The sequence below is a fragment of the Pipistrellus hanaki genome (assembly GCF_964339955.1).
Source record: "Pipistrellus hanaki genome assembly, chromosome: 11".
In the NCBI taxonomy this organism is placed as follows: Eukaryota; Metazoa; Chordata; class Mammalia; order Chiroptera; family Vespertilionidae; genus Pipistrellus; species Pipistrellus hanaki.
The window spans coordinates 31,471,487-31,498,872 of NC_140513.1; the positions used below are offsets into that span (position 1 = coordinate 31,471,487).

The window sequence follows — 27,386 nt, forward strand, 5'->3', positions numbered from 1 at the left end:
AAGTCTATGCTGTTCTTCCAGAAGGAGCTCCGCATTATTGAACCAAGCCAGCCCTGTGGGAACCCTGTGAGGGCAGACCAGCGTAACACAATCTGTGGGTTAAATTTGATTTCTGGTGCTCTGGGAAACGAGAATTGACATGTCCTGAACCCACATAATTAATGGAAGGATATCTAGGATGCTTTCTAAAAACACGAGAACAGAAATTGATTTGTCTACTTGTAAAATAACTGGTGCATTACAGGAATGGTAACTTCGGGTGGCCCCTCCTTTATAAATCATTCTCACTTTCATGATTTAGTTGTTCTCCCTTCTCACTTAATATCTCCCCAGTATATCTTAGACTCACACTGCAACAATTTAAAATTGTAAATTGTCATGACCGGGCATACGACGACACAGGGCTTTTCTTTGGCATTCTTTTAATTATATATATTTTTGGACAATCCATGCAACCCTGAATAAATTCTTATTCATACAATACACATCCCCCTGAAAAGTAGCGTGGCTGTTATCTTGGAGAAATGATAAATATTTTTCTCTTGCTTAGATTCCTCTATGGATTGTATTATGATGTGTTGATTAGTTTTTAAAAAATAATAATTTAACTTGTATTTAAAATGATATTTCTATTTGCCTCCACCTGCATAGCTGAGTTAGTATTCTGTGAATCTTTAATATACTAGTGAAGTTTGTCATGTAGGATCCTTGTACTTAGCATCTCCTTAAATACTTAAAAGCTTTTCCAAAAGGTTATGCTTTGAAAATTTTCACCAGCATTTCAGATTTCATTTTAATCATGAGCTAAGATGCTTTGAGAAAACAGTTTTTTCTTTGCTACTGACTTCATTGTGCACAAGTTTTTTTCTACCTCAGTGGCTCCCAACCTGTGATGCCCATGCTTTCTGAGCCCAGCTGTGCACGCTTTTCCTAAAGCAGAGGCAAGCTCCCAACTTGTAATGGAGTCCCCTCCCTTAAACAGTCTTCTGGCCACTCGGAAAGTAAATTGCACTCTGGAGTTTTTCAGGTTTCTTGGTGCATGATGTTGATTGAAAAGTAAATTACAGGTTCCAATTGTGAAGGCCCAAGATCCTTGTCTTCCTTCTCAAGATGCCACCTCTCCAGTGACTCAGATTGTGGGGGAGTGATGGTCGGGGTGGGGCTTCCAGACTGAGACTGAGTTGGGGGCTCAATGGCTTTGCCCTGGAGCCTCATCATTACTGATGTCTCTAACCTGTGGCCATTCTGCTCTTTGCTCCATGGCATGGATGGCTCAGTGGCTTTGCCCTGGGGCTTCACCATCGCTGATGTCTCTGACTTGTGGCCATTCTGCTTTGTGCCACGTGGCGTCCTGGTGGAATAGTTGCTTTCCCTAAGAAGTCGCTCGCTCTGGGAGTAGAGTGGCCGGGTCATTCATGTGTAGCAAAAAAATTAGGGAGCACTGTCCACGGTCACCTCAGGCAGGAAATTTCTTTCCCAATATCTGGATTGGCTAGAGATTCCAACCTACAACCTGCTAGGGAACTATTCATGCCAAACCTCTGAGCCAGTTTTCTCCAAAGAAGATGTGGGGAGCAGGGAAATGGGAAGTGCTCAAACCAATGATCAATAGTGCGCTAGTGGCTTGCTTTGTCTTTCTGGAAGGTGTGGAGATAGTGATCGCAGAACGTTGGAAGTCAGTACCAACTAAAGACAGGCCTACGAGGTAGTTACAGTGAAGAAGCGTTTTTAATTTTATTGCAAAGAAAATAGTATTACAAAATTTGAAGAAAGAACCTTCTCAGAAACCCAGTTTTCAGAGGTAACTTGATTTTTGCGCACTCCTGGGCAGCCTTTGTCTCTACGTATTTTATTTTCGTAATTGTAATTTTAGCCTTCCTGCAATGATGATGAGGTAGTCAGCCTTTCCTCCCACTGATTCTGCTATTGTATGATATTATCTAATTTCTTAAGAACTCCCTCCTGACTAAGACCTGTGAAGAGGGTGAAAGTGTGTGTTTGAGGGGAGGCTTGTTCGCTTTCCCTTCTTAGAACAATAGGTGATGACTTCACAGAGCTGCTCTGTGATTCACCCTAAGGAGTTTGTCTTAAAAACCTTCTGAGGCGTTACAGAGTGCATTTTCCTTTGAGGCTGCCAAATGCTGTCTTTTTCTATCACGGGACAAGTCAGTATGATTTCATGTGAACAGCACTGTCTGAACCCCGTAACAAGGGCTTCTGAATAATGGAAATGTGCTGGTTAGGCACCAAAACAGCTGCCATGCTTTTGTCAAGGATGCATCTTTACCAAAGTGACAAATTAAACCCCAAATGCTCTGCTTGGCAACAGTTGGGTCAAAACATTTAAGTCATTAATTAGAAGGAACTGAAGGGGGGAGGTGGAATTTACACAAATACACAGTGTTGCAGACTCAACTTCATCTTGGAAATGCAACTGAATTCTTAAAAAAAAAAAAAAAAAAGCGCAGCCCTCAAGTGGGGCCAGCCAAGCTTGTCATTTGCAAATAAATCAAAAGACCATCATTGCTGGAAGGGAGAACCAATGAATAGAGTTGCTTTGTCATTCTTTGATAGGCCCCATATTCAAGCCTGCTATTAAAAATGAATGCATTCAAGAGACTCTGCATTAAGAACATAAACAATTAAGGGCACTTGAGTTGCTCTGCTGAGAGCTGCCACGAAGGAGATACAAGAGCAAGAGCTTTCTCTGGAGATGCAGGCCCTGCAATCTGTCTCAGGAGGAGCCAGAGAATGGGAGCAATTAGTGTTGCTATCTGCGCCCCCGTCAGCCTTCAGCAGGTTTCCCCCCTTTCTCTCAACCCCCTCCTTGTTTCCAAAGAAGCCACGGTGAAGGATGAGCAGTGAAAGGATAGAGCCCGCGCCCAGTTGGAAAGAGCTCAGATTTAGAGTGCAGTAGGAGCTGCCAAGTGAGGGGGAGACGGAACACAAAAGTTATTATCTGCCAGTAATTGGTGACTTATGTTCTGATTAATTGAGCCACTAAAGGGTTTCTGTCATCTGGTACCCTTTGTTTTGTTTTAATCATAGGGTTTAAGGAGGGGGCGAGATTACATTGCCATGGGTGGAATCATTTAAATGAATATTGTTTGAGGTTGTTTCCCACAGTAGGCAAATGTGTTCCGACACCCACGGTTTGTGTTCCTGCCTTGGCCTTGTTTTGTAAAAAATGCGAAGGCTGCCATGGCATTGTGGCAGGGCTCTGGGGAGAGGCAGGCCTGGCTTCCCGGCCCACTTGTTTAAACCCCAGTTTCAGGGCACCTGCACAGATGGAGGATTTGAGAGTAGGTGTAAGAGGACCTGCAGTGTGCTAAGCAATAGGCTCTGCCGCTGTGGTGATGAAGGGATGACAGCGGTTCTCGGGCTGTGTGGTCTTAGTCCAATAATCACACATCACCTGGAAACTTGAGAGCAGTGCTGATGCTGGGGCCCCAGACCTCCTGACTCAGAATCTGGGAGTGTGACCCAGCTGCTCATGCTTTAGCAAGTCTCTCAGGTGATTCCAAAGCATTCTTAAGTTTGAGAATGCCTCATAACCTCATTACAACCTCAACTTGATGACACCACAAGTTCTTTTCATTTGGATTTCCCCAAAATGTGATTAGTCGGTTTATTGACACAATTCTATTTTAAAAGAAAGCTACTCTGATGCATTAAATTTAAGGTAAAATTAGCCCTTTCATGAGGGATTTAAAAGGGTATGGTGGGGGATAGTAGTAAATCCGGTGAATATTGGGTACTCTAAAGCAGGTCTCTAGGCAAAGGTTCCCCTATCCCACCCCATCTAAAGTAGACCGGGGTGTTTTAGGAGATTATTTGCAGTGTTTTGCATCTGTCATTTTGGGTATGTGGTTTTTATTCAAACATCTTGACTTTTCTCCAGGTATATAAATGTCATCTGCAGGAAATAGAGATGTATTTGTAGATGTGATTTTGTGGATTTTGCTCTATTGGTGGGCCAGATTGACGTTAGTGCTGACACACTAATACTCTCTGCCTGAGGAGAGAACTGAAGTGCAGTTTGGCCGTGACTTGCTTATCTAAGGTTCACAATTGATAACTGAGGTCCCTTGTAAAATGCCTACTTAGCTTTGCAGGGTACTTACACCAGGGCAGTAAGGATGCAGTGCCCCTGTTGTTGACAGATAGGGACTGCTTCTTGTGATACCATTGTTGGTTGGCTGAGAGAGGGCATGGCCTTGGCCTTGTGCTGTTGCAGTCCTGTCTGGGTTGTATTGCTTTGCAAAACAAAGTTGAATTTATCAGCTATATCTCTGATCTTGAGTATGTCCCAATTTTCTATTTCTGCTTCCTGGAGAAAGGACTAGGCAAAGAATGTGGCCTCTGATGTTGCTTTATGATCCTGTGCAAGTCATTTCCTTTAGACGTTGGTTTCTCCATCTGTGACGTGAGGATTGTCAGAGGGCCCGGCACCCACATGGTGTCATGGTTTGCCAGCATTGTTGTCACTCAGTGCCACTGTCAATCACAGAGGTGGTGGGCCCGACCATCCTTTTCTCTCTTTCCAGTTTAATAATAGAGTTGGACAGTAAATCAAAGGTGGTGTTCACAAGGTCACTGGAAGAAAATAAAAAGTCACCTGTAACCCTACCCCACAGCATAATCACCGTTTTTATTTTGGATATCAACAGTCCTTGGCCACATGCATATGTTGTGAAAAACACAGAGACACACTAACATCACGTCTTTGTTCTCCTCCTGCTTCATCTGGTAATGTGTTGTCTATTTAAACATCATTATCATACATGTGACGTTAATGGTTACTTGCCTTGCCTTTGGGTCTAATACTGTTCTCCTAGTATTAGACAACTGATTTCTCAGGAGGGCAAATGTTAAGATTTTCAGAAATTCTGCAAATGTTTGTGATGTGTTGAACTGCTGTTACATCTTTACCTGTTTTTTCTCTTTTGCTTTGAAACCAGTGCTGCAGTGAACAGCTTCATGCATGGAATGCTTTTCATTTGAACTATTTCCTTAAGATAAATGCTTAGCAGTGGGAAGCCTTACCAAAGGGTTTGAATAATTTCATGCTGTTAGAACACATTGCCCAGTTGCTTTCTAAGACGACTACCAATTTACTCTGTCATCAGTAATGTCGTGATGGTTTTTGTTTCCCAGAGGACTCATCAATGTTGGATTTCATTAATTTTTTTTAATAAACTAACTTAACTGGTGCAGAATGACCCACCTTCCAACAAAGCTTACATTTTGTTTGGTTGCTGGTGAGGTGGAACATTTTTTCTGTATTTAACACTGTCCTTTCACAGATTCAGAAACTTCTAGTCAGAAGGTATTTAGACGTTATCTATTTTCCTTTGTGTGCGTTATTTTCATATTCTTTTTAAAAAAATCATTTCAGGGAGAAAGAGATAGAAACATCAATGATGAGAGAGAATCATCCATCAGCTGCCTTCTGCAATGCCCCCTACTGGATTGAGGTCAAACTCCAAACCTGAAACCCAGGCATATTCCCTGACTGGGAATTGAACCTGCGAGTTGATATTCAACCACTGACCCCCACTGGCTGGGCTTGTTTTCATATTCTAGTCCGTCTATCTGTTGCCAGACACAGGAGGAGGAGACAGGTAGGATAAAGGTCCTCCTCTGTTCTTGTTTCCATTTCTTCTACAGGTCATTTATTTAGAATTCCCAGGATATGGCTTTTGGTATGGCTTTTGATGTTTCTTTGGGCTTCCTGCTTGATTCAAACCAAAAAATCAGTTTGCCAGCCCTCAGCATAAACAGCCTTTTTTATGATCCATCAATTTGCAATTTAATGGTGATGGAGTGTCTCCTCCCATAGCTGACTTTGGGAAAGGTGCCATTGGATTGCTTTGAAACCATGGACAATTACTCTTAAGCAGTCCTCACCTTGTTTTGAGCTTCAAATAACATTCATTATACATGACTCTGTAGTGGAGAAGTGAGCAGACATTGGGGAGCGGCCTCTTCTGTTTGTAATTAGAGTATAAGGAGGCGGAGAGTCTAGACTCTAGCTTTTAGACTGGAAGGAGTATAAGAAGGCGGAGAGTCTAGCTTTTAGGAATCATAAAATCCTAAAATGCACATAACATGTCTTCAGTTTAAGAGTCCTGCAAAATGCACCCGGGTTTGGTTCAAAAGCTAGCCTTCGAGGTATTTGATCATATTTAGTTTAGTTAAAATATGTTAATCTAAGTGTTAATAAGAAACAACAGGCTCAAAATGGAGTCGCTTGTGTTAAGGCTCACATTGGCAAACCAAGACTTAATAGGTTTTTATCCTCTCCCAGGATCATAGCCATTAACCAGTCAATAGCAAAAATGAGGTAATCCAACTGATAGATCCCCTCCATTCCCCTTGGGTGGGCGACATTGCCTGAGAACAGTACATTCTTCCCTAATAATTTTCTTTTTCCACCCCCTTTCTGCCTTTAAACACCTTTCCTTTTGGTTAGCTCTTTGGAGCTTCCTTCTGTTTGCTAGATCAGATGCTGTCTGCTTTATGACTCATTGAGTAAAGCCAATTAGATCTTCAAATTTATTCAGTTGAATTTTGTTTTTTAACATAAGATGTGATTTGTTACTGTAAACAGAGCCTTATTCGAACACTGTTTAGTAATAGTTTGTCTGGTTGCCTCTTGATCATTGGGTGCAAGGGGACTCCGTTTTAGACAGTGAACCATACCTTAAAAGCGCATGGACTGTTTGGGCAGTGTTCCTGGCAGAGAGAGTGCAGAGGGGAGCTGTGCCAAATGTTTAGTGGGAGTCTTGTTCTCATGCCTCCTACCTTGTCGTGTGGAGAAGACATGGGTGCTGAAAGCTATTAAGAATCTGTATGGTAGCTTTATGTTAGATGTGATTTTAAACCTGTGGACTTACTGATAGTGTATCAAAGGGCAGCAAAAGCTGTGGAGAATCTTGAAGAGCCAAGAGAAGAGTTTGTTTTCTGGTATTACTGGGGGGAAAGGTAGCTTTGAAGTTGATGTGAGCTTGGCCTTGTATGATTGGGTTAATGCTCTTTGTAGTAGTTCAGCTGTAGTTCACATGTTAACTTACTTGACTTTGATGAACACTGAAGTAGATTGGTGATAAGAACTGTGGCCAAGCAGTTGAAGTGATTTAAGGACATCTACTAGTAGTATTGGTTTACTGAGATGCAAATCCAAGTTTTTGGATTATGAGGGCCAACTCGGTTATAAGCAAGTCATTAGGGGAGCTGGAGCTGGCTTTGGCAAGGGAGAATAAAAGATGGTTCTGAACAGATAATTTGGATACCTGCTTCCTGTTGTCTCAGTGGATGGAGGCTAGCCATGATGATAAGGCTTGATGTTGTGGGGCCTTTACCCAGCTGGTTAAGTTTCTGGGCACTAAGCTTCCATGCATATCTGGTTTGGGCATAGCTCTTGAACCTGACATAATGTTGCCTTATATGATGTCAGAAATACAGGCAGAAGAAAAATTTAGTTATAAGTATTTATAAGTGTTAGTAAGAACCAAATATAGCTTCAGATTTCATCAGGAAAATGATTTCCAGATGGAAAATACAGGTAGCCTACAGTGTTGTTTTTTGTTGTTGTTGGTGGTGGTTTTTGTTGGGAGTTGTCTAACCTTTTCAAGAGTTAGAAAGCTGTCTGAAAAGCTTACAGAACTTTCTTGAAACCTGCTTTAGCAGGGCCAGATACACAGTTAGCCTGCTTGCAAACTCTGTGGTCAGGAATGAAAGCATGGGTGGAAAACACTACTTGTTAATTTGTGTTCAGTTATAGGTTTTTCATTGAAACAGATAATATTATTGACAGTCTTTATGCTGCTTTTCAGACTTTTTTAAGGGCTGGGAAAAACATTTATGAAATCCCCCAGGGGTGGTGGAGTTTAGAACTCACAAAGAAAGCACTATCAGGGAAACAAGTGGATCCACCCGTCCTCATGCTGCCCGGAGGTGAGAACTTTCCTTATGGAGAAGCCACCGCAGCTTCAGAGAATTCTTCCTTCCGAGAATTTCTGGGTGAGCCAGAGGTGAGACTTGAATTTAGGCTTCTTTGCTCAAAATGAAGCTCGCTTGTCAGAGGACAGTTTAAGATTAGGGTTTACAGACCCAGCAGGAGGAGGAGATAGGTGGGATAAAGGTCCTCCTCTGTTCTTGTTTCCATCTCTTCTCCAGGCCATTTATTTATTAGGTGTATTGGTTAATAATGGCGGATTTTGTAATCAAAGAAAACATGATAATTTCAAGAGAAACAGCAAAAGTGCTTTATACAAAGTAATGTCCATCGCTGGCTACACATTTCCCCGTCTTTCAGGTAATTTGTGGGTACCGTCCCAACAGAACTTTCCTTGTTTTGAGTCAAATTATTCAGAGACCCAATTTTCCACTTCTTTGTATGTTTTGAAGTGCTGGTTAGAAAGTTTGTGTGCCATTGATCGGAACAAGTGGTAATCTGATAATCTGAAGGAGCAAGGTCTGGTGAATGCAGCGGGTGGGTTAATACTTCCCAGGCAAAATCTTTTAACGTGTTTTGTCTTTCACTGGTTTTGAAGTGTGTGATGGTGCGTCATCATAAAGCAAAATTACTTTCCTGTGTCTTCTGGAATATTCTGGTGGTTTCACGATCAAAGCATGGTTCAAATTGATTTGTTGTTGGTAGCAATCAGTATTAACGGTTTCACTGGTTTTAGAAGTTCATAATACACCACATCTTCTAGATCCCACCAATGCAGTTGATGTTGATGGTTGACCTGGATCAACCCATGATTTTGTGCATTTGGGATTTTCAAAGTAAGTCCTCTTTTTATCACCAGTCACAATTCAATGCAAAAAAGACTTTCGTGCTGTTGAAGCAACATTTTACTGATGACTTTTCGGTTTTCCTTTTGTCTTTTGTTCAGTTGATGTGGCACCCATTTTCCTTCCTTTAAAATCTTTCCCATTGCTTAAACCACATGTGTCAAACACAAGGCCCCCGGGCCAAATCCAGCCCGCCAGGCCTTGCAATGTGGCCCGCACCTCGCTGTCATCACTGCACTCCGCTGTCAGTTTATGACATTGTCAGTTTATGACTGTTCAGTAAACCATTCGGCCCGCGATTTAGGCTGGATTTTAGATTTTGGCCCCTTCTCTGATTGAGTTCGACACCCCTAGCTTAAACAATCAGAAATTATTTGCTGAGCAACGTTTAATCTTTCTCCAAGTTATTTTTGAGTTTGACATGTATCTTCATCCAGTAATGCTTGTAATTGTTGGTCTTCAAACTTTTTCGATTGACCTGAACATTCTTTGTCTTTCACATTGAAATAATCACTTTTAAAGCTTTTAAACCAGCATTCACAGGTATCTTGAGAATGGAGCATGTTCAACCATAAGCTGCCTGAAGTATTCAGTAGCACTTTTCTTCAAAATAATGAATTAAAACTTCCCACAAATGCTCTTTTTTTTTGCATGAAATTTGACATTTTTAAGTGAAAAAGTATCTGTGATCTTAACACCTCTAGAAACTTTGACAGATGAAGTTTTGAAGCTTGTCAATATAACAAAATGGCATGCATATCAAATCACATATATATCAACATATGTGTAACTCCATCTATTGAAAAAAAATCCACATTATTAACTGGTACAGCTAGTAGAACTAATGGCCTGGTGCACAGATTCATGCACATTGAAAGGAAATTAATTAGAAGAACGATTCATGTGGTAATTACGTTACTGGAAAAATTTACATGTCAAAATAGTATATATAATTAATATAGTATTATAAAATTAAAACACAACGTGCAATTGGTGCCAGCAAGAGCTTTATATGTATTGTGCTTGTGTGAGTCATTGTTTATTTTTAAATTGCCAGTGCATGTCATATGTACCAGCCTGTGGGATGGATGGACAGTCAAGTCACTTAGCCTTTTATATATATAAATTCCCAGGAAAGATGGTGTGGCTTTTGATGTTTCTTCATCAATTTGATCTTCAACCTTCCTCCTGTTTTTGTCTTACCTACTCTAACTCAATTTATATGACCTATGCTTTAATCTGTACTTCTTTTTTTTAATAACTAATATTATTAAAGGTTTACAAGTTCATTTCATTCAGATCAGATTTTAAGTGTCCCCTGACAGTTAAAATAAGTTCTACCTTAAAGCCACCCCCATGTAATAGCACATATTATTATTATTAATTAAAGATATTATTTTTTCTTACACCAAAATAAATTCCATCAAGGTCAAGTACTTAAGTATAGAAAGTACAACCATAGCAGCACTAGAAGAAAATTAGAAAACGGCTTCTATAATTTTTGAATGTTATAATTCTAATCCAAAAGCCAGAACATAAAAACGGTATTCTTTAGCTTGACCACATAAAAACTTAGTTATGCACAGCAAACAGCTATAGCAAATAAGGTTGAAAGACAAATGGCAAGCTGGGAAAACGAAGAAAAAAAGTCAATATTTGTCATATGGGAAGAACTACTACAAAAAGACAGTGATGAATAAATACCAAAGTAAAAACAGAGAAAGGAAAAAAAAATTCAATGGGTCAATAGATAAGTAAAAATATGTTTAATTTCAGGAAGAATCCGAGTGATGCAAATAAAAGTGAGGTCACTTTTTACTCTATTAGATGAATAAATATTTTTAAAAAGGTTAACAAAAGCCAGCATTGACATTGTGGGAGAGCATATGCCCTTATAGACTGGCAATAATATAAACTGGTAAACTTTTCTACTGGGCAGTTTATCAGCATGCATTCCAATTTAAAATATGCATACACTTTGACTTAACAGGTTCATTTCTAGGGGTTTCTTTTAGAGATCTATGTAGAGGGTTATCTGACACAATTTATAAATGTGGCAAATGAGATGAAATATAAATATCCACTATATTGGGTGCTTAAACACAGTATTTATTGAGTGGGAGAGTGCCCGTGAGACAAATTTTTGTAGAAATAACAAATTAGAGAAAAGCAGTGTATATAGTGGGGGCCCTTGATATAAAAGTCTCTCCACTCTGGGCTTGTGAGTGCCTCGAATGATGCTTCCCAGAATCACCACAGTGTTACCTCAAGGTTATTCCTGAATGAGAGACCTAGCATTATTTTATTTTTCTTTTTTTCTTTTTTTTTTTTTTAAATCAATCTTTATTGTTCATATTATTACAAAGGTTCCTCATTTCTTCCTCCCTCTACCAGGTTCCCACCCCACCCTCTGCCCCCTCCCCATCCCCCATTGTCCTCATCCATAGGTGCACAGTTTATGTTCAGTCTCTTCCTCCCTCCCTTTCCCCGATAGTAAATCCCTTTTCAGATAGTAAATCTGTTACTTAGCATTTTCTCATATCAATAATACCTCCACATGCCCAATGATACACTTCACACAAAAGACATTTTCAAATAGGTCAACCAGCCTCATCCAGGCCCCACCCAAGGCACTCACAGATCAACACCCCAGCGCTATACTAACTCAACACATCCAGATCTAAGCCTTCATCACTTGATTCAGCAGACCCTCAAGTTCCCGCAAAAGTTTCCAGCCATGTCTGAGAGGCAGCCGTGGGCAGGTACAGGCGAGGAGCAAGCTGTTTCGGGCCTGACTGCTCCGGGCCTGGCCTCTGTTGCTCTGGTTCGTTCCACAACCAGCTGCTCCGGGTCTGGTCACTGCCGCTCCCGACCTAGTTGGTCTGGACTTGGCTGTTGCTGCTACAGGCCTGGCCGCACCCGACCCGGCTGCTCTGGGACCGGTTGCTCCGGTCCCAGCCGCTCCGGGCCTGGCCGCTCCCAGCCTGTCAGCCGCTGCTCCGGGCCTGGCTGCTCCCAGCCTGGCAGCCACTGCTCCTGGCCTGGCCGCACCAGACCCGGCTGCTCCGGGCCTGGCCGCTCCCAGCCTGGCAGCCGCTGCTCCTGGCCTGGCCGCACCAGACCCGGCTGCTCCGGGCCTGGCCGCTCCCAGCCTGGCAGCTGCTGCTCCGGGCTTGGCCGCTCCCAGCCTGGCAGCCGCTGCTCCTGGCCTGGCCGCACCAGACCCGGCTGCTCCGGGCCTGGCCGCTCCCAGCCTGGCAGCCGCTGCTCCTGGCCTGGCCGCACCAGACCCGGCTGCTCCGGGCCTGGCCGCTCCCAGCCTGGCAGCTGCTGCTCCGGGCCTGGCCGCACCAGACCCGGCTGCTCCAGGCCTGGCCGCTCCCAGCCTGGCGGCCGCTGCTCCAGGCCTGGCCGCACAAGACCCGGCTGCTCCGGGCCTGGCCGCTCCCAGCCTGGCAGCCGCTGCTCCGGGCCTGGCCGCTCCCAGCCTGGCAGCCGCTGCTCCTGGCCTGGCCACTCCCAGCCTGGCAGCCACTGCTCCGGGCCTGGCCGCACCAGACCCGGCTGCTCCGGGCCTGGCCGCTCCCAGCCTGGCAGTCGCTGCTCCGGGCCTGGCTGCACCAGACCCAGCTGCTCTGGGCCTGGCTGCTCCCAGCCTGGCAGCTGTTGCTCTGGGCCTGGCCGCTCCCAGCCTGGCAGCCGCTGCTCCGGGCCTGGCCACACCAGACCCGGCTGCTCCGGACCTGGCTGCTCCCAGCCTGGCAGCTGCTGCTCCGGGCCTGGCCGCTCCTAGCCTGGCAGCCGCTGCTCCAGGCCTGGCCACACCAGACCCAGCTTCTCCGGGCCTGGCCGCTCCCAGCCTGGCCGCCGCTGCTCCGGGCCTGGCTGCACCCGACCCAGCTGCTCTGAGCCTGGCCGCTCCCAGCCTGGATGTTCCGTGCTTGGCTACTGCTGTTCTGGGCCTGGCTGCTCCCAACCCAGCTGCTCTGGACCGGGCTTCTCCGGGCCCAGCCACTCCGTGTCTGGGTGTTCCTGGACTGGCCACCCTGGGCTTGGCCGCCTCTGCCTCAGGCCTGGCTGCCACTGCCCCAGGTCTGGCTGCTCCAGTGCTGGCCGTTGATGCTCTTGTTCTGGCTGCTGCTGCTCTGGGGCCTGGCCACTGCTGCTCCGGGCCCAGCTGCCACTGCCTTGTGCCTGGCCACTCTAGGCCTGGTCGCCGCTGTTCCAACATTCTGTCCCTTTTTTCTCCTTTTTTTTTTCTTTTTTTAAAAAAAAACAAAACGCATTTATGTTGCAATGTTGGCTGGTGCGTTGAGTTCTGACTTAGTCTTTGATTTTTCAAGATCTTCTTTGTATTCTTTCTTAAGTAATTTTACTATCATTTGCTCTCACTTGATTTCTTCACATTGAGAACTTCTTTGGTTTCTTCCTCCTTGTCCTGGGAGCTCAGCAGGTTGGCCTGTGGCACCCCTTTGTTCTCCGCGGGCTCCCGCGCTGCTCCAGCCTGTTGCCGGGGTCGGCGCCGCCCAGGAAGCAGCCCCCGTCCTTGGCTCCGTTGCCAGCGCTCAGCAGTCGAAGGCTCAGGGGCACCCCCCCCACTGGGGGCCCCGTCGCCCGGCTCCTTGCTGGCGCCCGGCTGGCCGGTGTCCGGCAGGGGCTCCTGCTCCTCGTGGCGTTCCTCCAGTCTGGAGCTTTCTTTCTCCCTCCCACTAGGGGAGTCCAGGATCAGAGTCAACAGACTGTCCTCTGCGCACAGTGTGCGCGACTCCGGGGGCTCGGCCTTTCGCCGCGCTCCCAGGACTCCACCTCACAGCTCCGTCTCCCCCTGCCCGAGCCTGGGTCCCCAGGGACTGGCCCAGACCTGGAGTTCGGGGCGGTCTGGACTGAGGCTCAGAGCTGCCGCCGGAGGCTTTGTTTCTTCCGGCTAGGGTAATCCAGCATCAGAGTCAACATTCAGTCCTCTGCGCGCCATGTGCGCGCGACTCTGGGGGCCCCGCATTTCGCCGTCCCCCGGGATTGTCTCCCCCTGCCGGAGCCTGGGTCCCCAGGGTCTGGCACATAACTTGGGGCTCAGCGCTGCCGGTTTGGGGGTTCAGCCCAGGCTGGGGGTTCTATTTCCTTCCTGCTAGGGAATGCCAGGCAGCACCCAGCCCTCTCCTCCTCTCCGGCTGCGACCTCTCCGCGCGCGCGTGCGTGCGAGCGCGCAGCATGTCTCCGTACCTTAGGCTTTTTTTCAGCTCCTCTGATTTTCCTTCTGGTTTTCTCCCTCCTTCCTATTGTAGAGTTTTCAGTCAGTCGACTACCTGTAGCTCTGGGCAATGTCCACTCTACATTTTAGTTGTATTCCCTTGAAATTGTTGTGAGCTGCTGCGGCTAGGTGTATACCCGAGCAGCCATCTTGGATCCTCTATTTTATTTTTCTACATACACATCTGTGTGTACTTCAAGTGAGCATTAAGCATTTTTTTTTTTTTTTTTTTTTTTTTTTTTTTTTTTTTAAAGATTGGGAAACCTTAAGTGTGAATTTTGGAGAAGGGGAAAGTATGAAATGCTGTTTGGATATATTGTAGCTAGGGAATAGGGGGCAAGGACTAAGAGTCCACCAAGGGCATTCAGCCTCCTTAACACACACACACACACACACACACACACACACACCACCCACCCCCACACTCCCTAACCCTGTGGTACTGGTGCTTTCCAGGAGAGCTATGACCTTGAGTTAGCTTAATTGGGTGAATTGGGTGTGGCTGCTCTGTCCTATTTTTACACCTGGTGCAGCTGCACCCTTTCCCCATATGTCTGTTTGCCCTGCTGGTTAAAGCAAGGTCTATACCAGTCATTTCCTCTTCTAGTACCACCTTTCTAACAAGGCCCCGGCTGGAACCCAATCTCATTGGTAGTCAGGGAGAATGGAGTTGGGTTGACCCCAATCTATTCCCATCCAACTGAAGGCCTTGTTACTCAGTATTAACTAGAATCATCTTAGAGGACAAAAGGCAGCTCTTGTTTGATATACTTCGTTATACGGTTTCTGCTTTATCTTTATCTTACTCCATTCTCTGTTTCTCAAGGGCATGACTATGTGCTTCATAATTTGTCTGCTCATGATCCTTTTCATTACCTAATTCACTATCGGGCAGCATTAGTAAGTAAGCATTGATGAAAAGTGATGGAATAAATAAGGTCAAATCTGGGACTTATTTTAGATGACTTTTTTTTTCCTTTTAAAGGCAGAACTGGATCTTTAAAGTTAGAGGAAAGGAAGGCAGGGTTGCTTTGCGTTTTGCTGGAGGGTGTTGGTGGTGAGGCAGGCAGGTGGATCCTTCCCTATGCTGGAAGTGGAAGCACCCTTTGTTCCCTTCCTTGTAGCAGAAGGATCCTGTGGATTTGGAGCTGGGCAGAGACTCTTCCTACTTTCTTTACAACAGCCTGGGCCACGGACACTCAGGACATGCTTCGTTATGAACTGTGGGCCCTGTACTGAGGTCTTCACATTTGGTGCTGAATTGTGTTGAAACTTTATATAGATATTGATGTGACTATCCTTCTGGACTTGAGTTCTGTTTTAATATTCTTGACTTGTTTGCAATTTTGAGACTTAATGAAGGCTACTAACATTCAAATACTGTTCTAGTTGTACAAGAGTTGGGATGAGTGGAAAGGGGCTGCTCTCACTCTAGACTTGTATTGAAAGCTAGATTGCTTTGATGGTGCTTCTGCTCGCCTGTTTCTGACGCTAGTTTGAATGAACTTGCTGTAACTACATAAATGTGCCCAGTACACCATAATTGAATAAGTATTCGAAGAGTTTGCAATCACCAGGTTAAATGATTATATAGCCTTAAACCACGTAGATTTTCCAATTCAATTAAGTGCTCATTATCTCTTATTTAAGTGACCAATAAAGCATGCAGTTATGTCTTACTTTGCAAGTGGAATTAATATCTACTGTTTATCTCAAGATAAATATTGGTAAAGTAGCTGGGAAAAGCAACTTTATGCCCTCAAGAGTGAGGTAGTGCAGGGCTAAAGTGTTGGGTGTGAAGTTTTATCTTTCTGAACTGATTATGAAGTATACTAAACATTTATGTGGTTTTGTCTTTATAGACTGAAATCGCCAAGAGATTGAATACGATTTGTGCACAAGTCATCCCATTTCTGTCTCAGGAAGTAAGTAAAACTGTTCAGCTGTTAAAGTGCAATTATGTTGCTTCTCTGTTTGCAAATTAGCTAGTTTTAAGATGTTAATTTTATCACAAGGAACAAGTGTGAAGAACATCTGTTACAGCTGTGGTGTGTGTACCCCTGCTATTCCATCTAACAGATCCGAGGGCACACTACAAGTAATGGCAATAGCTCAACCTCAAATTAAATTTTTTTCTTTGGAAGACTGCAAAATGACTATCAAACATAAAGCTTTTCTAATTTTAAATTAAGTTAATTTATAAGCTTAAATGCTACTGATTTCCAAGTGTCCTTTTTCTAGAGAGCTTTTCTTATTCTAAATTTTAAAAATGGGTCTATCAGACTTGACCATGGGAGCAGGTATTTCATTTGTACTTGCATAATGGTTGACTTAATGCTGTCCATGGAGAGAGAGGGTGCCAGTACTTTTAAGGATGAGATAAGTGTTCATGTTACCTTAACTTATGGAGTTGTGTGTGCGTGCGTGCGTGCGTGTGTGTGTGTGTGTGTGTGTGTATGCCATTTTTATTAAGATCCAAAGCCACAGAGGTTTAACTGTAATATTTTGAGAGGGAAAAACTCTGTATATGACTAATCTATGAGATTGACTCAAAACCAGTATGTTTTAGTTTGATCTTAAGTTTACCTTACTTTTGGATACAAACTTACAAATGCTAAACAAGGACTCGTATATCTTGAGACAAAGCTTGTTGGGCTGGGAGCTGAAATACGGGCTGTTCGTTTAGTTGTCATCAGCTGCTTCATACCACAGCCATCTCTGCTCTTCCAGCAGCCTCTTCCAGTGTAACGTGTACTCCCTGCTCAGTAATCCTGGTCTCTGTGTGGTCTGTCCCATGCCTCTCAAAGCACAGGTGTGGCTTTGCTTTTACTTGTGGGCAGAAGTCGGGAGGTCGTAGAGTGTTTCCGGACCGTGAACTAAGAGTGGGGTCTTTCCTTTCCCTTGTGAAAGGTGAACTGTCTAAAGGAGAGGAATTACCAGAGTTCCCAAAAACTACTTGAGGGTTGAGATGTGTTGACCAGAGAACTAATAGAAGATTTGATGTTAAATGATCCCATACGATTTATTTTCTGAAGCCCCAGGTTAACCATTTTTGGTGTCCTTTTTGACTTTGTACCATTCGGAGCCTTAGCTTTCCACCGGGAGTTAAGTGGTGACTGGAGTGAGTTAGAAACAAGGAAAGCATTGCTCTGTTTTCTTTCCCCTTTTCTACATGTGTTTTGTGAAATAACGGGTGCTCGACAAACTTTTCATATACTAGCAAATCCAAACTTTGCATTGTACTTCAGTCTGCATCCCATGTGGCATTTGCCTTTTTGTTGTTATCGTTGGAAGGTACGTGAAGTTCTTGGCTGCCTTGCTTACCCTTTCTTCTCGTTGTTTTCAAAGCATCAACAACAGGTGGCGCAGGCTGTCGAACGTGCCAAACAGGTGACCATGGCAGAGTTGAATGCCATCATCGGGGTACGTGGCCTACCAGGTCTACCTCCTACAGTGTGTATAACCAGCTTTCATTCTTATTAATTTGATGGCTTAATATCTCTATACATAAAATATTTGTGTAGCTAAACATTGACCTATTTGATAAGGGTGGGAGGGGGGATTCAGGTATGCTGAGCTCTGCTGGGGAAAAGAGATTAGCATAAGGGAGATGATAGGAGAAACCGTTTTAGGGGGAGAAGAAAAATCAGTCTACCTTTTAACGGGAAAATAAATATCCTTGAGCCTGTGACACTTAAGCTACTTTTGCTCCAGTAGCCAGGTAAAAAAAACCCTTTAGGTTAGAGTTTTAAACTATTCCTTTCTCTGTCCTATAACTTTAGATCACAGTGAAGTCAAGACATATCTCATAATGACCATTTCATTTAGTTTCTTTGCTTTTGCCTTTTGTTTTCCTAGGGTATTGGGACCTTTCTTACTGCTTGGTCTTCCTCTTTCTTGTACCTTCTTCCATGAAGTTTTAAGTGGCACCCCAATGAAAAGAACTGTTTCTTGCTGTTGAAGAAGTGATAATTGTTTGCCCTTCTGCCCTCTAGCCTTTCACCAGGTTTCTACTTTCCTGTTTTGAGTTCAGTTAGTGCTCGCTGGCAACTGGTTGTCAATCACAAGTTATTTGCTCTGCATTAATGAGCCTGGGGGACCCTTCGGTCCATCCCCTGTGTGAGTTTATCTGCCCCCAACCCCCTTCAGGGTCCAGGATGGCTCTCAGATTTTCTGCCCTTCTAGACCAAGTGAAAGAAGTAGCTGAAACAAGGGACCATCCTTTCTGGTTTTATTCATAAGTGAGTGCCTTGAGCAGATTCAAATCACTCATTTATCAATTTATGTTAATTGCTTGTGAGAAGATGCCCTGCTGGTCTTTATAGTTCCCTGAGACACTTTGTAATGATAATTAGACATGCTGCTGTACGGATTAAGAGTGCCATAGTCCAATGACGGCCACAGACAATGGAACCAGTTAATCCATCAGGGTTTAAAATTACATCCCAACTGGAGATGGGAAAAAAACATAAGAGCCAAGGAGGATTAAAGAATGAGCCTCAGCTTGAAAACTCTCCTTTCATCAGTTTCTCAATTGCAGATCTGCAGTCGGGTTGCCTGTGGTAAGCTATTGGCAGTCAATTAGGTGAAATAAACTGGGAGGGTGACCTTCATTTCCTTTTAATAGCTTTTTCCTCCCTGAAATGGGGAGCTTCAGTGGATTTTCAGCTTAAATTTTATTCAAGCTGCTTTATTACACTTGACAGCTTAGCTCTGCATAAACAATTCTTCCCTTCGCCTCCCCCCAAGTCCAGGCTCTGCATTTCTCCCCCTTTAGTATCACATTTTTGACTGTTACTTAGTGGGCTCTCTAATCACATTCAACAAAAAACACAATTACATCTGCATTTGTCTGCTGCCTTCTGTACCCTTTTCTTGTGTAATGAATTGCTTTATTTCAGAGATCAAATCAAATATTCACCGGTACTTTTGCATGTACCGTGTTTGATTAGCAAAGACTAATAGCAAATTGTACTTGTAGCTTAAGCACAGAATTTTTTAACCCTAATGAATGAGGATGGAAAAGCCTGTTTTGATTAAAAGAAAACATATGCAAAGCAGGTCTCAAGTACCCAGTTAAACTTTGTGGAACACATTTGTTTTCTGATAGGCTCTAAATTTTTACATATCATTTCTTGATAGTAAAACTTGTATTTTTGAATTCTCAGTGCCCAGTACAACACCCAGAAAGGGGAAAATTGTATCAACCAGATGTTTATAGGTAATACTCATTTTGAGCCGAATCAGAAAATAAAAATAGGTTGTTTTAGAAGGGCAGATGAATCGCTAATTTTATGAATGGCTTTAGTCCAGGAAACATGTTGTTGAGATTAGAAAGGCAGATGAGCTCTGCTAGCTAGCAACAATAACGCAAATCAGCGCTTTGGGCCCAGCTCAGGACTAAACTCCAATTGCATGTCTTCGGCCTATGTGGTTTTTATCATTGTAATTTTTGAATCAGTGTATTATAATTGTAATTTTTGAATCAGTATATTAATTTATGTCAGCAGGCTCTTTTAAAGTTTGTGGTGATCAATAATTACCTCCGAACCATAAGTTTCATGCTCTGGCATATGCTTGATTTTTGCTTGAAAGGAATTGCATGCGTCCTGGAAAATCGAAGTAGCATAAAATTGGGTTGACAATTCAGCGGACCTTTGACCCCCTTCATTGAACATGCAGTGTGTCAACCTGTCTCCCCGGAGGGGAGGAGGCTCCAGGAGGCTGTCTGTTCCTACAAGCAGCAGCTGCGCGCAGAGTAAATGCAGCCCGGTTTGATAGCAGCTGTCAGTATTGTTCAGGGACCGACTTAGGGGAAAGAACAATGGGAGAGGCCACGCTCTTCCGTCTGCATCGACTTTCAGGCTAAGAAAAGAAATAGTAATTTAACGGTTTAGACATCTATTACAAGTGTGAAAGATCATGAAAGAGTACCCTTTAAAATGCAAATGAGCCGAAACATTCTCATTCCCTTTAAGGTACAATCAAGGAGCTCACTGCTTGCTTGACAGGGCTAACGATATTTCTCTTTAGCAAACCAGGAGAACGTTAAATATTCTCAAGGACACCACGCTTCTACGCAAACTCAGCTTGTGTCCCAGGACTACGGATGCTCTTTTAGGAGAGGGAGGATATATTTTTTTCCATTCTTGTTCAGTGAACTAATGGTGCCCATTTCTCACCAGCATAGAAAACGTGTTTCTGCTATCTGATAGAAAAATTGAATTTTAAAATCTTTTCCAACACGGCATCTACCTTCAACTTTAAATTACTGGCATGTAAGATTCTTGGATAGTTTAAATTTGGAGAAATTATTGAGATGGTTTTGTTAAACATCTTTAATAGTTTTCACTGATAGCAAAATTGATAATTGGCAGAATAGTAATTGCTGATTTACTTTTTGAATTTTGCTTTTTCATAAGCTCTTTTGCTATTAAACATGTTACATTCTTACAACAATAGGAAGATTATTTAATAATATAGAGCTCTTAAAAGGTACAGGGTTTATTTGTTTTGACACATAGCTCACTTGTGCTTTAGAAACAAGTTCATTGTGCAAAAGGAACTTAACTCTTTTGAGACCTTGATTTTTTTTTAATTTTTAATTTTTTACATCAGGATTGTCTATACAATTTCAGCAGCATCCCTCAAAAATTTTCTTTAAAACTTTGGAATTGTGTTAAAAATGAATTAAAAAAACACACCAGATTTGTAAAATGCTGAAACACTTATTTGTGGGATAGTTAATGGCTACCTGAAGGCAGAGAAAAACCAAGGATTCTTTAAGATCATTCCCCACTGTATTGGGGAGTTTGGAACAAAGAGCTCTCTTCTACCTGCTCTGACACTAAATAATTAATTTTAGTTTTATTTGGGATTCCAAATAACTAGAGTTACTTTTAAGCTAGGTTATATGACATAAATCAATATCATATAGATTTTGGTAAGTACATATCCGCACATATAATTCTTTTTAACTGAGGTGAAACTTACATGCAGTGAAATGCAGAGATCTTGCATGTATACTTTGATCTCTTGGGGCACACACACAGCTCTATAACCACTCTTCTCAGGGTGCAGCGTGTTTCCATCCCCTCTGGAGGTTCCTTGTTCTTCTCGGCCATTCCACCCTCCCTTTCAAAGAAGATTGGGTTTTGATTAGAAAGTAAGCAGTAGTGGAGTGAAGTGTGGTTTTCTTTTTTTAAAGACATTGAGTAGGACACTTGGTGCTTCCACTTCTTAGCTTTGTGACCTCATACGATCCATTTGCCTCGATCAATGTTCCAACTGTAGATAGTGCCATCTTGCTTGCATGGCTTTTGTGGGGATAAGACCCTGGCTGGCACTCCTCACCCAGTATTGGTCCTGGCTCCTTGAACTGCACTTTCGTCTGCCTGGTTTCTCTAAGTTTCTGGAGCAGATCTGTGGTCCAGTTGGCCAAGCCCCCTGTGAGGGGTGGCTGTTCTCCTTTGTCTTTTCTAGTGGTTACCTGGATATTGGTGTCTTGAGCTTAGACCCAGCCAGATGCTCTGCTCATCACACACACACACACACACACACAGTCATGCATGCATGACTTTTAATGAAGACACAACAGTGCAAAAGTGCTGCCATTAAACTTATATATATGTTGATTTCAGAGGAATCGAGTAGGAGAGATAGAAACATCAATGATAAGAAAGAATCATTGATCAGCTGCTTCCTGCACACCTCCTACTAGGGATCCAGTCTGCAATCTGGGCATGTGCCCTGTCTGGGAATTGAACCCTGACCTCCTGGTTCATAGGCCTATGCTCAACCATTGAGCCACACTGGCTGAGTTGCCATTTTAACTTTTGATGAACAAACTTAAAGTTCAAAACCAAGGGGTTAAAGTCAAGTTTTGGGAACAGATATAAAGAGAATTGAGAAGCAAAAATGTGAGTAAGGGAACTGTTGGCACTGGGAGGTGCCAAGGATCACTGTGAAAGAGTTGGAAGGTGAGATGTCCAGGTGACCCATGAGGGTTTTCCTTCCCATACCACTATATGCCAGATTTCTGATAACTGCTTCCGTGCTAACTGTAGATATAAGACAATTTGAGCAGTTTCTTATAGCAATTGCCCGTGAACTTCAGGAACTCAAGAAATTTGGGGTTAATGGAGGCAACTTTGTTTTTCCTTTCTCATCCATTTGGACACAGTCCGACTTGTTTTCCATGAATATAACTTCTGTCAAAGCCTATGGGAGCCTCAGGTTTGGGGCTCCATTTACTGGTTAGATATGTATATTCCTCCTTCATAGGCAAATGTGTAATGCTCTTCACTTTAAAACAACTTAGTATGAAATAAGTGTAGGGTATTTCGTGATGCCGGCTGGGTTTGTTTGTGTAGGGGATGCTATGAGTACTAACTCCTGATGTTGTCTGGAGCTGGAGCCTTTCTGTCCTTAAGAGATTGAGTTGTAGACCTAAAGGGCTCCCTTTGTTGCAAGAGATGATTGGTTTAAGGATTAGCAAAATGTTGGATTATTTTTCTCCTCGGGCTGTAGCTGTTAGCTATCTATAGGATTGTAGTGTGTGATGTTTAAGAGGATGAGGTTAGCCTCTTATTCTTAGGAGTATGCAGTTAATCCCTGGAAAGCCCGTCAATAACCCAGCTGTAAGTTTCTTTATAAAACAAACTCGCCCTAGGAGGATAATGCCTAGCCTGCTACCAATAAGAGGAAATGAAATGGCCACAACAAGCATGGGTCTTCCAGCTCTGCAAACTTGTATTTGGTGACATACCCTCCACTTAAAATCCTGCAGTTTAGTTCTTTTTCTTGCTTGTTAATCCTCACCTGAGGATATTTTTCCATTGGTTTTTAGAGAGAGAAGAAGGGAGAGGGAGAGACACACAGAGAGAAACATCAAGGTGTGAGAGACACATCAATTGGTTGCCTCACACACCTGCCCTGACCAGGGCCGGGGGGATGGAGCCTGCAACCGAGATACGTGCCCTTGACTGTAATTGAACCCAGAACCCTTCGGTCTACAGACCGACGCTTTATCCACTGAGCAAAAACAGTCAGTTCTTTTATTAATTTTCCAAAGGGAGCGAAGCGAGCAGTATTGCAAAGAAGACTTTTATGCACCTTCTCCTTTGGTTCAAGTTAGTTTTTTACTGAGCACAGCTAGGTCTCTCTGACAAACTTGGCTTCAATGTCTGGGTTCCCGAGCAGTCAGAGTGCTTTTCAGTTATTAGGAAACTTGTTGAAGCTTTACTTACTTTTTAATGTCCCCGTGTGTGGTGGGTTTTTTGTTTTGTTTTTTGTCTCTCCCCCCCCATGTGACTTGTACCTGATTCCTTGGAAAAAAGCCTCCCATTTTATGAGTTATATCTATGTGGGGGTTTTTTTTTGTTTTTTTTTAATCAGATATAATTTACATACCATAAAATTTACCCATTTAAAGCATGTAATTCTGTAGATTTTAGTATATTCACAGACTTGTGCAAACCATCACCACTACCTAATTCTAGAACAGCTGTACCACTCCAAAAAGAAATCCCACTCCCCATTAGCAGTCAGTCCTCTTGCCCTGCCTCCCCTGTCTCTGAATTTGTCTATTCTGAACATTTCATATAAATGCAGTCATATAGCTTGTGGTCTTTTGTGGATGGCTTCTTTCACATGCTATAATGTTCTCAGAGTTTATTCATGTTGTGGCATGTACTTCAATACTTTTATAGAGGAATGATATTTCATTGCATCAGTAAACCACTTTTAAAAATATATATTTTTATTGATTTTAGAGAAAGAGGCAGGGAGATAGAGAGAGAGAAAAACATCAATGATAAGAATCATTGATTGGCTGCCTTCTGTAAGCCCCCTACTGGGAACTGAGCCCAGAACCTGGGCATGTGCCCTGACCGGGAACCAAAGCCTGACCTCCTGGTTCATAGGTTGACCGTATTTTTTGATCCATTCATCAGTCGATGGACATTTAAGTTGTTTCCACCTTTTGACTATCATATATATATATATATATATATATATAAAAGACCAATATGCAAAGTGTCATCTTGGGAGTTTGATAGCTCGCTGTTATGTGCGTTGACCACCAGGGAGCAGCGTGGAAGGAAGGGAGGTCCCAGCCGGCAGCCGCTAGGGACACACTATCCAGGCACGAATTTTGTGCACTGGGCCTCTGGTTATGAATAATGCTGCTTATGAGCATTTGTATATAAGTTTTTGAGTGAAATCACTGGGTCATATGGTAATGTAGTTTAACTTTTTGAACATGGCCAGACTTTTCTAAAAGTAGTGGATGAGAATTCCAATTTCTCTACATCTTCGTCAACACTTGTTATTGTCCATCTTTTGATTCTAGTCATCCTAGTGGGTATGAAGTGGTGTATTTCATTTGTGGTTTTGGTTGGCGTGTTCCTAGTGGCTAATGATGGTGAGCATTCCCCCCACACCCCACCCCCATTAAAACCTTATGTGGTTTTAGGAGTGAATCTTCCTAAATAAACATGACTTTTAAAAATTTACTGTAATTCAGGCCTCTAAGTCCCAGGGTCTTGGTCCCTGTCACAACTGTAACAGTCATGTAGGGCAGGTTGGACAAGCAAGTCGGTGATGTTGCAGACTGAGTTGGCCTGTGGATTAGCTGAAATGTAGAAAGGATGAGTTCAGATCCTTCAGAATTTTAGGCCTGCATCCTGGTGTCTATCTGCATACAGGCCATCATTCTTTCCCTCTCTCTGTCATTCTCTGTGTGCTGCTGCATTGAGATCAGGTTTTTGGATTGTTGTTGATGCTTTATTTTCATTTTCTTCCAGTGTCTTGAGCATTCTTGGCCCCAGAAAGCAGTTTTTTTGTCTGTTTATCACCCTTACCCCTTTTTATGCAAGAAGCTGTTCACGTAATGGGAGGTTTTCAGATAACTTCTGTAGTGCTGTCTTTTATTTTCCCACTTGTTTGCTGTAGCATACCACTGTTCTTTTTCTACCCATTAGATGCCAGTGCAGAAAAAGAAGTGAGTATTTTAAAGAACAGGGAAATAGCAGAAATCAAGTAAGAGTGATTGGAGAGAACTGTCAATAAATGCTACTTTCCACATCATTTTCACTTTAAAAACGTTTAAATACCAAGTGCTATAAATGTCACTTACTGTCACGCTTTCAGCATTAGAGATGCTATTTTAAAACCATGCAGCGTGGTTTTAGTTTGGGTTGGGTTCATTTTGTGATCTATGTGACATCGTTTTTCCTGAGGTTATACCGGGTTAAATCCAAGTTGATTTTGTGGTTGGTGATGAAGAATTTAGCATCTAGTGAGGGTGAGGTGAGCAGCGGCCTTCCCGTGTGTTCTGGTTGTCTTTCCTGTTGTATAGGCAGCTCTGTGGTGATAAAGCACCACGCCACACCTGGCTGAGAAACAAAAATGTGGAAACACGGGACCGATACGTTGAAGCTCTGAATGTAAACAGCTAAGTCAGGTTCATTATAGTAGCGGGAATTACAAGTCAGAATGTGTGGCTGTTGTTTGACATGGATGAGGTTACTTTATTCCTTGTGGGTTTTCAGTATCATTAACTCGGGGTTTGGTGTTTGTTTTACGTGGCTCACTCTCAGCCTATTCAGAGTGTTTGGGAGAGAGCAAATGCATTCACCGCCTTACCACATGACCCTTTCGTAATCGCCTTTGAGCAGCAGAACACTGATATGTGAAAGTTACCTGTGTAGTCCTTTTCCAAGTTGTTTTGTAGAACAGAAAGTTTTTGTTTGTTTTTATTTGAAATTGTTGGTTGCGCCAAGTCAAGGAAGTAGGTGCTCTTTTTTTTTTTTTTTTGAATTGTGACAAGGTAGTGATGACAGGAAAATGAAAAGTTGAATGTTGAGAGGTATTTTAATTTTTTTAAAACAACAATTTGACAAGTCTATGGATTTTTTTTTTTTATAAATATATTTTATTGATTTTTTACAGAGAGGAAGGGAGAGAGGTAGAAAGCTAGAAACATCGATGAGAGAGAAACATCGATCAGCTGCCTCTTGCACACCCCCTACCGGGGATGTGCCCACAACCAAGGTACATGCCCTTGACTGGAATCGAACCTGGGACCTCTCAGTCTCCAGACCGACGCTCTTCCACTGAGCCAAACCGGTTTCGGCTATGAATGTTTTAAGAACCTGAATTCTAATGTAATGGGACAGAATTCCAGCTTACATCTAGACCAGAATTTCTTAACCTCAGCTCTATTGACATTTTGGGCTTTATAATCAATCCTTTGTGGTGGGGACTGTCCTGTGGATTGTGGGATGTTTAACTGTATCCTTGGCCTCTACCCATTAAATGCCAGTAACATTTTATCCCCAGTGTGACAACCATAAATGTCTGTAGACTTTGCCAAGTATCCCTGGGTTGGAGCAAAGGAATGTCAAAATTGCTCCTTGTGGGAGCCCACCTGTCTAGCTTGATAACTTAAACAACCAGCTGTATTGCTAAAAACCACCATTGCTCATCCAAAATGCCTTTTCTGATAGCCTGTTAACTGTTTTGTGTTCTGTGCTGTATAAATCTATAAGCATTAATTTAGGACAAAAGTTTACTTATTAGTATAAACTAATAAATGGATAGATGGTTGCATTTTTCCACTCTTGCTGTCATGTTGAGAAACATTTTATAGTCTACAGAGGACTGATGCATATAAATTCCTCCAATTGGGAGAGCCATTAGTTGGTGGTGGTTGCTTTTTTTGTTTTGTTTTTTGAGGTTTTTCTGGCTGGATAGCAATGTCAGTAGTTCCTTTATTTTAAAACATATGTTTAAGGAGCATAAATGGTTTTTCTTTTAGTGAAGGTGATGGGTGCTAGATTGCCAGTCTCAGGTAAGCCTTGTTGAGAAAAAATGTTTTTCCAAGGACATATGGGGCAGGTGGGCTGCCTTTTTCGAGTTAATTGTTTCACTCTCTAGGATGAGGGCCCTCTAGTCCTTTCAATAAATGTTTTATCTTAAGAAACACTTCTTATCTGTTAAGCATCTTGTTCTGAGAGAAGCCAGAGCACTCTGTGTTTAGGCTTGATTCTTCTTTATAAACTTCCTTACAAGAGAGCTGGAGCCAAACAGAGCCTCCTTTTTCAAATGTAGGGACAGGGTGTTAGAGAGTGGGGACAGGGGAGTGGACACGAGAGCCACAAACCTCAGATCAAATGCCCATCCTAGTCTCCATGGTGCGGGTGGGTCTGTCTCCAGGTAAAGGTCCAGTGGTAAGTTTGCAGTATTGCGTGCCCTTGAGCCTGTCAGTACCTGGGAAAGGAGAGAAATGTGAGGGCTTTTGTGAATGTGACCATGCTGCTGTGGTCCCAGG

General features: G+C 43.0%; 1 protein-coding gene across 7 annotated transcripts in view; it reads left to right on the top strand.

Moving 5' to 3' along the window:
- TLE1 (TLE family member 1, transcriptional corepressor) overlaps positions 1–27,386 on the top strand; it is an 86,487-nt gene that overhangs the window by 15,638 nt on the left and 43,463 nt on the right. For 3 of the 7 annotated variants that reach the window (XM_084899376.1, XM_084899377.1, XM_084899381.1), the window contains exons 5-6: positions 15,916–15,978; positions 17,402–17,506. In XM_084899376.1, the coding sequence (XP_084755502.1) occupies positions 15,916–15,978; positions 17,402–17,506 (168 nt within the window). The remainder of the gene's footprint in view (positions 1–15,915; positions 15,979–17,401; positions 17,507–27,386) is intronic. The other 4 variants (XM_084899378.1, XM_084899379.1, XM_084899382.1 and 1 more) reach the window with 2 other exon arrangements.